This window comes from Odontesthes bonariensis, chromosome 24 (assembly GCF_027942865.1).
Source record: "Odontesthes bonariensis isolate fOdoBon6 chromosome 24, fOdoBon6.hap1, whole genome shotgun sequence".
NCBI classification, from domain to species: domain Eukaryota; kingdom Metazoa; phylum Chordata; class Actinopteri; order Atheriniformes; family Atherinopsidae; genus Odontesthes; species Odontesthes bonariensis.
In genome coordinates, this window is record NC_134529.1 from 26783003 (window position 1) to 26796206 (window position 13204).

Consider the following 13204-nt stretch of genomic DNA (forward strand, 5'->3'; position numbering starts at 1 on the left):
GGTTTCAGCCGTAGAGGGAGGGAGATTGACGTTGACGTCAAACGTTAGCAAAGTTCTTTAAAAAAAAAAAGGTTTGATTTAATACTACGTCGTTTTTTTTTCTCGTGAGATTTGTTTTCCCAATCTTCATTACTTATTTAAAATATTTGTGCACCGTAAGGTAAGTGCATGTCCTCGTTACATATGCTTGTGTTGCTAATAGCAAAGCGGTTTGCGTTTCTCTTTGTTGGAGCATTGGGGCTTAGCCGTGGCTAACTCCAGCTTGCTCTAACGGCGCCCTGGGTCGAGACTAATGTCTGGAATTTTTATCTCTATGTACAAGTATAACTGCTGCTGTAATTTGTAATTTACCGGTGTGGGAGCAATCGTTTTATTTCGATGCTGAAAGTGTCGTTGATTTATTTATTTCTTTGACAGTTTGGGTTAGGTTTATTTTGAAGTTAACTACACCTTTGTAAACGGGCACTCTGTCAACATTTAGATTAACATACGGAACCTCATGATGTACAGAAATTAGACGGTGTCTGTCTGCAATGTAAAAGGCAGATTCAAACTGATTGTAATTCTTAAATTCGGGTCAGATTTTCAGTTACCTGCAGATCACTTGTGTTAAAATCCTACGCTTGAATGAAACGAATTGAGTCATTGTGTTGTCAAACTTATTTAGACGTGCGCACTTCGCACGGATGTTTTCTTTAGAGGAGGATTCGGTTTGTTGTCCATCAGTATTTGAACGCATGACGTTTTCCCCCCTTTTCTTTTTGTCGCTTGTTGACTACATCGAAACTATCTGAAGGTTAGAAAAGCCACCGTGAGGCGTAATTTCGTTGAAGAAACTGTTCGTATAAACTACATTTAAACTGTAGCATAAGTAGCATATTATTCAAGAATCCGGTGCGAAACAACTACTATGGAAGTTTTTCTGTGCCATCAGAGTTTGAATACGAATTTCTAATATCGAATTTTTACAGCATCAAAATCAGACTTTGAATTTGAAAAACCAACAGTGGAAAAAAATTCGGGAAAATTTGCTTCTCCATATTTAACCGGATGTTAAGTCTGGTTCTTTTTCCACTGAATTTTTGGAAGTTGAATTTTTTTCCACTGAATTTTTTTTTTTTTCCCAAGGTTGGTTTTTCAAATTCAAAGTCTGATTTTGATGCTGTAAAAATTCGTATTCAAACTCTGATGGCACAGAAAAACTTCCATAAACTACCCACGTTTCAAACTTTGAGGCAGAACTGGTCAGGGAAAGTAAGTGTCGTGATGAAAGTGGTGTCTACAGTTGTTGTATCTCACAATAACTAAGTGACACGAGATATAAATGCAAATCAAATGACGTTGATTTGTCTTTGATGCGAAGTTATCATCAAACGTTGTTTGTTAAATGCTCTTAGAGCTACACCTATTTCTGATAATAAGAATGTTGTAAACTATCATGGTACTGTACAAATTTTTAACACAATATTTCACGACACTTAAGTACTTATCTACTACTGACAGATTACAGCTGGTTCAGAATGCTGCTGCTAGAATCCGAACCCGCACTAAAAAGAGAGAACTCATCACACCTGTTCTGGCTTCACTACCACTGGCTCCCTGTGTCTTTTAGAATAGATTTTAAAATTCCCTTACTGGTTTTTAAAATCTCTGAATAGATTAGCACCTCCGTACATTTCAGAACTAACTCACAGAATGTGTTCCAAATCGAGCTCTAAGATCATCAGGTGCTACTTTATTAAGTGTTCCTAGGATGAAATATAAAAAGACGGGTGAAGCTGCTTTCTGTTTTTATGCACCAAAAATCTGGAAACTCTCTACCAGTTTCCAGATTAGTCAGTCAACAGATATTACAAACTTTAAAAAGCAGCTAAAAACACATCTATACACCCCCGCCTTCTACTAGTTATTATTATTATTACTATTTGTATATTGCATTTGTTGTTTCTCTATTGTGCTCTATTTTGTTGTTCTTGTGGTTGTTTTACTTTATTTACTTTGTATATTGATCTTATTTGTAAAGCACTTTGAGCTACATTTTATGTATGAAAGGTGCTATATAGATACATTTATTATTATTATTTCTGTTGTGGCCCAAAGGAACTTGCTACCTTCCTAGGTGGGAGTTTACATCTTGATTGGCTTGTTACATTGGAAAAGGGGCTGCACACCAGTTGGAGCTCAGTTGCAGTTTTCAGAACAAAGAATTTTGTGTTGGTTTTTCCATCTGGCTTTTATTCAAAACACCTCCCATGTTACAGTATTAAAGACTGAGATCAAATAGGAAACTCTAATCTTCGGGATTCAGCACTGAGTTCTGATGTCTTCCTTGTGGATATTCATTTTTCAGAGAATTGGATCAATCCCAGGTGAATAAGGGCTCAGAGCTCCTCACTGATGTTTTTGTATTGGTTTCCCTGGCACACCTACCTTTTTGTTTTAGGTCACTCCCACAAAATTTGGTGCACCCAAATACTTCATGGTTTCTTTAACACCACATTAATACATTTTCAAGATTACTATTTTGTCATCTCCCATACTCAGGACAGGAATAAATTTTCAGGTAGAATTTAATTTTATATACTCGCATGGTGGCTTTTTAATCCATATTAGTTCTAAATCTAAGCTTTGTGACTTAAACCTATTGAAAGTAATCTCTTCTTTGGCTACATAAGCAAACGATGAATTGTATTATAATATCTCACTCCTTACTGCCTTGGTTTACCACAGCCTGATGCTGAAAGGCTGCTGGAATGCAGGCCACTTTGTTGGTTAGACAACTGTCACAGAAGAGGATGTGACAGTTTCACTTTGGATAAAAGGGTCTGCAAAATGACCGTAATGTAATGTTTCTTTGAAAGGCATTTTCAACTTTTTAACTCAAAATTCAGATGCAGTACATCTCCATTGTCTCTTTTTTTTAATTCATACCTTAGCCATCGAAACTGGGATGTCTTTTTAAAATGCATTTATTTTGACCTTTTTGTTTTATATTGGCTCTGACTCTGAGTTTGATGCTGCCTCTGATGCTTGGGCAGTAGGACTTTTTGCACTAGCTTGTGTTTGTCTACACATTTTAATATGTGTTGCATGTGCTGCATCACTCCAGAAGTCCAATCTCCAAGGCAGAGCCAGAGGTGAAGAACCATCTCCGTTCTGCCTTTGATTGGCTCTGCTAATATGTTGCATGTGCCTGGAGGCTGACTGGAAATTTAAGACTCCTATCCCGTTTGAGCATTTTCTTTTAATCACTAACCCCAGTCTTGTTTTGAGATTGTCACGGTTTACATGAGGTTATTGAGATCCAGATCAGGTTTGATAGCATGACAGCGTTTTAGTAGTCGATAGTCAACTCTCATTGTGTTGTTTAGCTTAAAGAGTTTCTTTGAAAAAAGCCAAAGCATAATTGTGTATAAGATAAATAACTAAGAATAAGAAATGTGCAATCTGAACTACACATAGCCACCTCAAAGCAGCCTCTACCAGCTAGCTGTCATTTACTGAGGCAGCTCAATGTTCACCACTGGAATGTTAATAAGCATGGCTCCTTACAGGAGGCTGTCATTAGGGTGTGTAGCAAACTTTACCATCAGACAGAACTGAAGGTCAAAACTCGAATATGCCTTGGTGAAGCCAAAGCTGTTGTCTTGGATGTGAAATCTTGGAAGTCACTGCTTGCTTTCCTCCAGCAGCTGAATGTGCTTATTAAAGCATCATTTCTTAAACCTGTTGTTGCTAATTGGAATGTGTCCAGTGTGATGGTCTGGTTCTGACGGTAGCAAGGTGTTGTCAGTAAGGGGGGGAAAAATTGGATTTTGTAAAATTAAGTAAATTTTGTAAAAAATGTTTTCTTTTTTAAAATTGAGCTCTGTGCAGCACAAATGTCTATGATTTGTTGAACTTGAATATTTACAATGATATACAGAATTGGTTGAATAACACGCACTGGTTTCAGCAGGATTGCAGAGAAGTCACATTTGTTCATGGGACAGACCTGGTGGCTAACAGTTCAGCTTAGTTTCTTTTATCTGTACACAGTGGCTGGCGTGAAATTCTTTGCCTGGTTGGCTGTGACTTGAATAGAACATGTCTTTTAACACTCACACACACACTCAGCTTTGGGTAAACCTACCAGGGACACCAGGGTCAGCAGTTCTGCCGTAGTATGGTGGTTTTCTAGACACTGAGCCCCACTGTTCCATAATGCTGACATTACAAAGCTTATTCTCATTGTGTACAACAGTGTGCTCTATGATAGCATTTTGGCATTCTAACATGTTAGCAGTTATAAGTTAACGGTCCATTCAATACATGTTGAAATTGTTAAACATATAAATGCATTGTTTGCTCTGGTCATTAAACATTGATACTGTTTAAACTAGGGATGTGCATGAAGACCTACATAAATGGAAATAAAATTAATACTCAACTTATTATATCAAGAACTGGAAAAAAAACTTGTTTAATCACTTTCTATGACCAGAGCAGATGTTTGATTACAGTAAGTTGGTATTTAACACAGTTATTCCATACTAAATCATTTGTTCAAAAAATTTTGATATTTCCTCAGGAGAGTATCTGGAGCTGCAAAGATAGATAATTACAAACATTGACAAACTGAACAGTTAACATAGTAAAAAAACGCAAAGTTCATGTCATACCAGACCACTATAGGCCTACCCCATGCCAGATTAGTGTGCGGTCCTACTTTGCATTCTTAGCTTGCTCGATCAAGGGAATCTGAAGCAGTTATTTGATTCAGCTTCCACAGTACAGGATTGGCAACACAGAGGTGTGTTGTCCCATTGTGGAGAAAACGAGAAGAAACAAGGTGAGGTCTGAGCTTCTCAGAATATCCTTAGATCATTCACTTATATACCGAGATGGTGCCCATCATCTCTGCTCAATGTTATTGAGGCTTTAAACACATCCTTACATGGCAATTCTTTATGTACCTCTCTCATTTTCTTTTGCTTTAACACTCCTGACAGGGATGATCTTTGTTTCTGAGAATTTCACAACAAGTTTTCCAAGCGTAGCCAAGTCAGAGCAAGCTTAAGCTCAAGTTCAAACATTTATTGTCCCACAGGGTTAAATTTGGTTCACATCAGTGGTTAACAAGACATAAACAACGCAAGATACAAAAATAAAAAAACAAGACTCAACACAGACATGAAACACAAGAGTGTTTAGAGACAAACTAACCAACCTCAGCCACACTTGCACTAAGAAATTTGTCTGTGTAGTCTGTTAAAATGTGACAACAATGGAATGATAAATATAAAAAATAAATCTAATAAATACATTCCAGTGCAGCTTAAAGTGTCATGAATGATTTAGTTATTGGTTAAGTCCGTTGATTGCACGAGGGACAAAGGAAAATTTGTATCTGTTGCACTTTTTGACCAGATGGAAGAGGAACAAATTCCTCCAATAGAGGATGGTCATTGCACGTTAAATTGGACCTCGTCTTACTCACCAACTGTCTGCCCCATATTTGTGACAGAGCTATTTGTTTAATGCCAGTGAACTTACTGGTTGCGTTTACAATACAGGACATGCTATTTTTGTTTTGCACTGGGAGATTACCATACCAGCAGACAAGGCAAAAAGTTCAAATAGACTCGATGAATGACCTATGAAATAGAACCATCAATGTTTTGTCTCCATTAAAAGCCCCCAGTCTCCTCAAAAAGTAGTCTCTGCAGGCCTTTCTTGCAGATTGCAGTTGTGTTCAGATCAAATTTGAATATTCCTGTCCAAAACTGTTCCCAAGTACTTGTAACAGTTCACACTCTCCACTAGAGAGCCCTTAATTATTGTTGGGGCAGCTGCATAGGAGGTTTTCCGGAAGTCAGTGGCCATGTCTGTGGATTAGCTGATGTTTAATTTGAGGAAGTGGTTGTCACACCACTCCACAAAGTAATCTACCACTGGCCCATGATGAACCTCTCCATCCTGTAGCAGACTAATTAAAACCGTATCGTCTGCAAACTTAAAGGGGAATTTTTGTTTTTTTAAACCTGGACCTTATTTCTGGCATAAAATACGTTCATCTACTCACCGATAACAATTTAGTGAAAGTCGGCGTCCTTCGGAAGATATTTAGATCTCTCGAGATCCGCGTATATCCATATAACGGGAGAGACAATACAGCCTCTAAATAAGGCATTATCTGTCTTTATTTCACCAATACTTAAGAGCTGCAGTTAGGGCTGGGCGATATGGACCAAAAGTCATATCTCGATATATTTAGGTTGAATATCGATATACGATATATATCCCGATATTTTTTTCCGCAAAGTGACAGCTGTGAAATGAAATGCTCAGTCAAAGTCAAAGCCAAATACGAGTACTTTTATTAAACTCACTATAAAATGTAAACCCTGTATAACAAAGCTCCGTAAGGTGCACATTTAAATTAAAAAAATTTCTTAAATAAAATTAGCCTATAAAATAAAACAGGTAAATCTTTTTCTGAGGGCAGCATTTATATATAAAGAGATAACAAAATAAAGTGCTCAGTTTAAGAAAAACGTTTTTAAACATCAGCTTGATTACCTGTTTCTTTTTGTTAACTTAATAGCTTATCTGAACAGTCTCAACCAGTTGCCAAGCTGTTTTCATCTCCCAGTCTTGCATGAAGTGAACTGTCACGCTCATATAAGGTTCGCACAGGTTCTGCTTGACCACATATCGCTGGTCAACGCAAAATGGGTGACGTTAGCGAGCCGGCCCGCAACGTTCTGTCTGACTTCTCTATACATTTGCGGCGGTGCTTCTCGTGCAAAATAGTTGCGACTGGGAAGCTCGTATCTCTGGCCCAGCTTTTTAATTAGCTCTTTGAACCCGACCTGTTCCACTGTTGCAACAGGGACCATGTCTTTGGCAATGTGAAAGGACACTTGTCGCTTTTCTTCTCATACGGCACACAGCGGGAAAATGAGGCTTGCAGTGAGCTTTGTCAGGTTGGGGACGGCTTGTGCTTGTGCCTGTGGCTGCTGCAGCGCGCAGTTTCACACACTCTTCATATTGCACTTTGTGCCACGTTTTTAAGTGATAAAAAAGATTCGTAGTGCTTCCAGCACTGGCTGCAATGTGCTTATGGCACTCCCTACATATAGCTTGGTTTTGTTGCTCGTCTGACAATTTGTATCCGAACCATCTCCAAATGATTGAGCCACTGCTTTTTCTTTTCCCAACCAAGGGGCTCTCCTCCGTACGCTCCGCAGGTGTTGTTGCCTTCTCCATGTTTGTTTAAGAGTGCCGGAGTGTTCCTCCCCCTCCCCCCTCTGTGCATGAAAGAGGAGGGGCGGAGCCGGAGCGAGGGAAGCAGTCAGTGCAGAGAGCTCTGATCAACGGCTTGCCTGAAGCAAGTATTACAGCGCAAATTTGAACTATATCGATATATGCGATATGGTCTAATTCCATATCTTATTTAAAAATCTATCGATATATCTTAAATATCGATATATCGCCCAGCCCTAGCTGCAGTGTTGTTGTTATCGGGGGCTTTCTACACATGCGTTAGTTGGATGATGTTATCGATGGCGCCGCTGCAGATCAGCTCATTCACTCCATCTCGGGCTGGGGGAGACGAATGAAATATATCTGTAAAAACATTTCACAATTGATCTGCACAGACTTACAGAAGTTTGCCAGTGATCCTGTCAGGCCCAGGGCTGTTTCTAATGTTGCATTTGAAAAATATAGATCTTGGTGAGTGTACATTTATACTTGGCTGAGGCCATACATTGCTCAAAAGGCCAAACATATTATGTACGTTTGTAAAATCAAACTCATCATTAAAACGCAGATAGAAATCATTCAGGGCATTTGCAAGCTCTAGATGAGACTGAAAACCATCCATGTGAATCCTTATATCTCCCTTATTGTTCTGATTTGTAATGACTTTCATGCCCTCCCATACTGATTTTAGACTATGCTATGAAATTTGTCTTCTTTTCTTTTTTCTTTTTTTAATAATTTGTCCCTCTTAATCTCTAGTTTGGCCTCTCTCTTTTGCCTCTGCTTTCTCCTTATCATTGCCATATAAAAAAGCATGCTGTTTCTTGAGCAATGTGCATCTCACTGCCTTGTCTAACCAGGGTTTACTATTGGGAAAGAGCCTAACATGTTTTTTGGGATGATTGAATCTTTCAGATAAAGAATATAGGATGAGATCACCTCAACTCTCCCATCCAGATCCGCACCTTCACTAAAAACATCCCAATCTGTGCATTCCAAGGCTCCTTTAAAGGGGAAGTTCGTTCTTTTTTTTTTTTTTTTTAACCTGGACCTTATGTCTAGCATAAAATACGTTCACAACGGTAACAGGCGGCTATCTTCACATAGAAGATAACCCTTCTATCTTATTTAGAAGATAGAGGCTGTATTGTCTCTGCCCCGTTACTGATGTTACTGACGAGTAGATGAACGTATTTTATGCCAGAAATAAGGTCCAGGTTTAAAAAACAAAAAAGAACTTCCCCTTTAAGCTCATCTATAGCATTTTCTGCCCACATCTCCACTCTCCTCGTGGCTACTTTACCCCTTTTAAGAAGTGGCTTGTAGGTAGGTGTTATGGTCAGCTGAGCCAAGAGGAGGCAGGGCTACAGACTTGTAAGCCCCCTTAAAGCTGCAGTCTGCAACTCTTTTTCAAGCATAATGCCTGGAACTGTCCGGGGATTCTGAAAGTAGTACATTAAATACCCCAATACAAAAAAAAACGAGTTCTCTAGGTCCCCTATATGTCCCGCTAGGTCCCTCCAAAGCCAGCAGGTTTGTTTACAAAATTGCAGACCGGACCGGTAAAAGGTAACCAATCAGGTTATGAGCTGGGCTCTGCTGCCTGTCAATCACCGAGGTAGGCTCGTCCCCACGCTTATTTATCTAGACTATTGAACTTCATTACGGGCTAGTCTACTTACTGTGTCTTCCATGATTGCAAATGACAGGTGAGTTGATGAATGAGGAGTCGTGTACGCGCATCTGGCGTGCACGTAGACGTGCACGAGTTCTCATGTGTTTTGATGGGGCGGGACAGGAAGTTGAATAATTTTTTTATTTTTCGGTTAAAAAATAAGCATTTCTTGCATTGCGACTACGGAGGTCACCGTTTTCAACTTCAAGCGTTCTGATAGATCATGTAAACTCTTAAAATGCCAAAAAGTAGGACTTTACGTATGACAACAACAAATCCTGCAGACTGCAGCTTTAATTGAACCACAGCACAGATCAATAGTTTAGTTCATTCTGGTAATTACAGTGATTAATAAATAATTACATTATTTATTGCACCATTATAGACACAATTTTCTTGTGCCCAATGAAAGATGCTTATTTAACGTCTCGTTTCTTCAACTGGCAATGTTTGAGTTTGAGTTTATTTATTTAAAGCAGGGACAATACATATTAATGAACATATACATGTAAATATGCAAGATTATAGCCAATGGCTAATTTCCATCTTTAGTCCCTTCGGCAGAATGATGTCAACAACATAGGACAGTAAAATCAATAAAACAACAGTACCGGTAACAACAATTAGAATAGTTAAGTCTTCATGGCCAGTGTGAAACAGGGAATAATTACAGAGAGAGAAAACATAATAGGACAGAAAAGAAAAAAGAAAAGCAAGAACAATGAAGAGTTTAGTGGATCATGAAACACATATACACAATATACATGTTTAGGCAGGATTGTGGCAACAGTGCTGTTCCTCCAATAGCCGAGCTTTAAGATGTTCGGTGAAAGAGGTCAGAGTCCAAGTGTGAGAAGCACGAACAGAAAACGTGGTTTGAGTAAAGGCACTCTTTCTGAAAGGAACTACACAGTCACCTCTAGAGCCAGCTCTTGTTGATCTGTTTGAATTTTTTTTCACAAATTCTTGTGATGGAGGAGTTGCTTTGCCATGGTAGATTTTGTAAATCAAGATAGCATCGGTGTGTTTAACAGTGTCTGCTGCATTTGTATCTCTGCTCCTCCTTCCCAAACTGCCGTCCTGCTCTTTAATCTATCTTCAGATCTCCTTTATCTCTTATGCTTTACTCTTTGCCAGGTTTCTGAGGATGCCTACTCCAAAGTACCAGAAAGGGGACAAGGTGATGGGTCGCTGGCCTGGGAGTAGCCTGTACTATGAGGTCAAGGTGCTCGGCTTTGATGCAACCAGTAGACTCTACACTGTCATCTACAAGGACGGTACAGAGCTCGAGCTCAGGGAGCAAGATGTCATGGTAGGACCACTGGAAGAAAGACTTAAGGGCACTTTCACACCAAAACGTTTGGTCCGCTTTAAACAGACCAGAACAAAGCCCCAAACAAACAGCTGTTGTAAGTGGTGTTTGTCCAGGTGGTTTAGTCCTCTTACAAAATTTCAGCGGGAAAGTGAACCAAACCAAATTAAGGTGTGACATTTTTAGGTATTCCCTGAACTATCCTGGTGTGAAAGCGCTCTTAGAAACTGATGTTGTTTGTATCCTCCTCTGTTTCAGTTTTAAATGTTTGATGGTCAGTTCTTTCAAATGTATTTATTTTAAATACGATTAAAAAATTTTTAATCTAATTAATCACATGATTTCCCTGATTAATCACGATTAATCGCATTTGTACGCTAAATCCAAAAATGAATTCAAAAGTAGTGTATAGCTTTTAGCATTTAGTTTTATTTTAAATGTACTGCCATATGGATGAAAGTGCCATAACATTTGTTGTGCAAACACACTTTTAACATCAGCATTTTTATGTAGAAGCCTCGTTTTTTTCTTTAAGTGATATTTTAGACTGGAACTACTACGGTGAGAAGACAATTCAACTTGGCTGTAAATGCAGGAGGTTTTTTTAATTTATTTTGAAATGCGTGCTTTTATGTTGAAACAAGTAAAACAGGAAGTAGCGCCGGTTAGCTCCGTGAGCTTCACACAGAGCACCTGTAACGGTGAAGTTACCTGCTAGTTTATTTTTATTTTATTACTCCATGCTTCGTGGTGTTTGCTGTAACTGTGTGAATACGCCAATTACTTTCTTTTCCGGTTCCACAGCAGACAGCAACAGACTTTTACAAAATAAAAGCCTGTGAGGAACAGACTTTTACAATAATAAAATCTGCGTTAATGCGCGATAAAATATTTATCTGTGTTAAATAATTAACCAGTTAACGCAATAATAACGAGTTAACGCCCAGCCCTAATTTATTTATTTTGAATGTTTAATGGTATGTGTGTGTATTTGTATATGTATGTGTGTTTTTTAAAGTCAGTTTCATGGATTTTCACTTTCTTATCTAGTCTTTCACTTATGGTACCCCCAAAAAACGAGCTTGTTTTTATAGCCTTTTCTTCCTCCTTTCCAACTTTCATCAGAGTCTCACCGGCTTCCAGACTCGCTCTCGTTCCCGCTCTCGCTCACCAGGACGTCGTCGCAGCCGATCGCGCTCGCCTGGAAGGAGCACGCGCCGTTCATCCTCTCGTACAGCTTCCACCGCCATAACAGAGATTGCACCATCCTCTCGTAGGGATTCAAGGTTGAAGGATACACTGGAAGTCAGGCTCAGCCCCTTGGTAAGTGCCAAGTGTGTCATTAGCATTACCTTATTGGAGCAAATATCCTTCTTGGAGCAAATGTTTTCTGCCTCAGCTGACATTTTATCACTCTTCCCACACCTGGACCTATTAACAGGGCACTATACAAAAAATATATAAAGTTACTGAAAGATGACCTGATCTGTAATGTTGCACGAGTTGCTAGTATTGGGCATGTTTTACAAACAGACATCTGGCTGTAATCTTTGTTGAGGCAGTTTGTGATGCTCACTTTCATATTCTGGTAAAATTGTGGCTCAAACATATACAGTTGGATTTGAGGATGTCGTCATGCTTGAAAACATTGCATATGTCAAAGTTGTAGCTTCCTCAATAGTGTAACCACGAGTAGTGCGCATTCATCAAGTCATCGAGATCTGCTCCCCCGCCCCTCCACAAGCCTCCAGGAATTCAACATTTCAGAAGCACTTCACCCAAATCCCATCGAGGTTTACCCCCGTTGGTCTGAAATTATTACAATTTCAAGTTATAATGGTTGTAGAGCAAATCTAGATTTATCCGATATGAAGAATTAACTGACTGGAAATAATTATGCCATGTCCAATTCAAAGTTTTGTAAATACTTTTTGTAAAAAGGCCTTATTTGCTGCATTTGTTGTTTTGAATGTATGCAAAAGTTTGTGAATGGGACGCTACAGCCATATTGTGTCTTGTTTTTGGGATTTTCTAAAGAGCCATGAGAAAACAGATTCTTTTTAAAAACATTTTTCTATGTTGGTTTGGATGCTCTGCTGCTAGAATTTTGTCTGCTGGTAACAGTAGCAATTTGTTTCACTTGTGGCAATGGGGAAGTTCATTAAGCACTTGGATGGTCACATGGTTTTTTACCAGTTCTCAGTTCTCATTCGTCAGTCAATCAGTGGGTGAACAGGTGAGGCAAGCAGGCAGAAAGAGCAAGTGCGGGAATCAGAGCAGGAGAGGCAGGAAGGGAACCTGTGAAGCTCGCCATGTTTGGATTTGCCTGCAAACTTGGAATAAATCCATGATGAACTATATTTTTGACATTTTGGACCTTTTGTACTGCGTAAACCAGAAACCCACAGTGTGTCAAGTGACTATATGAGTTATGTTTAATTTTAGTTTGGTCACCTTTAAGTCAAAAGTTTTTTTTCTATTATTTTCATAGATAAATAGTCACAACAGTACTGTTTATTTTCAGAGACAAGGCTGCAGGAACAGCCCCGACATCTCTACTCAGGTTATAGACTATATGGACATACAGAGAGGTAACGGTGAAGAAGGACAGATTATAATACTTGTTAATAGCACATGACGCGGTCCTGGACATGTCACTGAGAGGGAGTGTCTCTGTACCCCAGATGTTGAACTGTTAGCTTCCTTGTCTACTGAGAGAGCTCCCCTGTGTTACCTGCTGAAGCTGTGTGTGTTCCCATCAGTCAAATTGTTGCCAAGCTACAGAAACAATAACCTAATCCATTCATGGCGATCTATGAAGAAATCTACAATTATCACTGCTGATGTCAACTTTCTAAATGTTTGCTCATTTTTTTAAAAAGTATTATCTCTCTATAAACAGTAACTTTATCTCTAACAACATCCTTACGTAATGTATACCATATAGATATAACTTCCCTTCAGGGATT

General features: G+C 39.0%; 1 protein-coding gene across 2 annotated transcripts in view; it reads left to right on the forward strand.

The window, feature by feature from the left end:
- Positions 1–13204, forward strand: part of lbr (lamin B receptor) — a 42708-nt gene continuing 29504 nt past the window's right edge. For both annotated transcript variants that reach the window (XM_075459817.1, XM_075459818.1), the window contains exons 1-3: positions 1–160; positions 10061–10235; positions 11361–11558. In XM_075459817.1, the coding sequence (XP_075315932.1) occupies positions 10071–10235; positions 11361–11558 (363 nt within the window). In that variant the 5' untranslated portion in view covers positions 1–160; positions 10061–10070. The remainder of the gene's footprint in view (positions 161–10060; positions 10236–11360; positions 11559–13204) is intronic.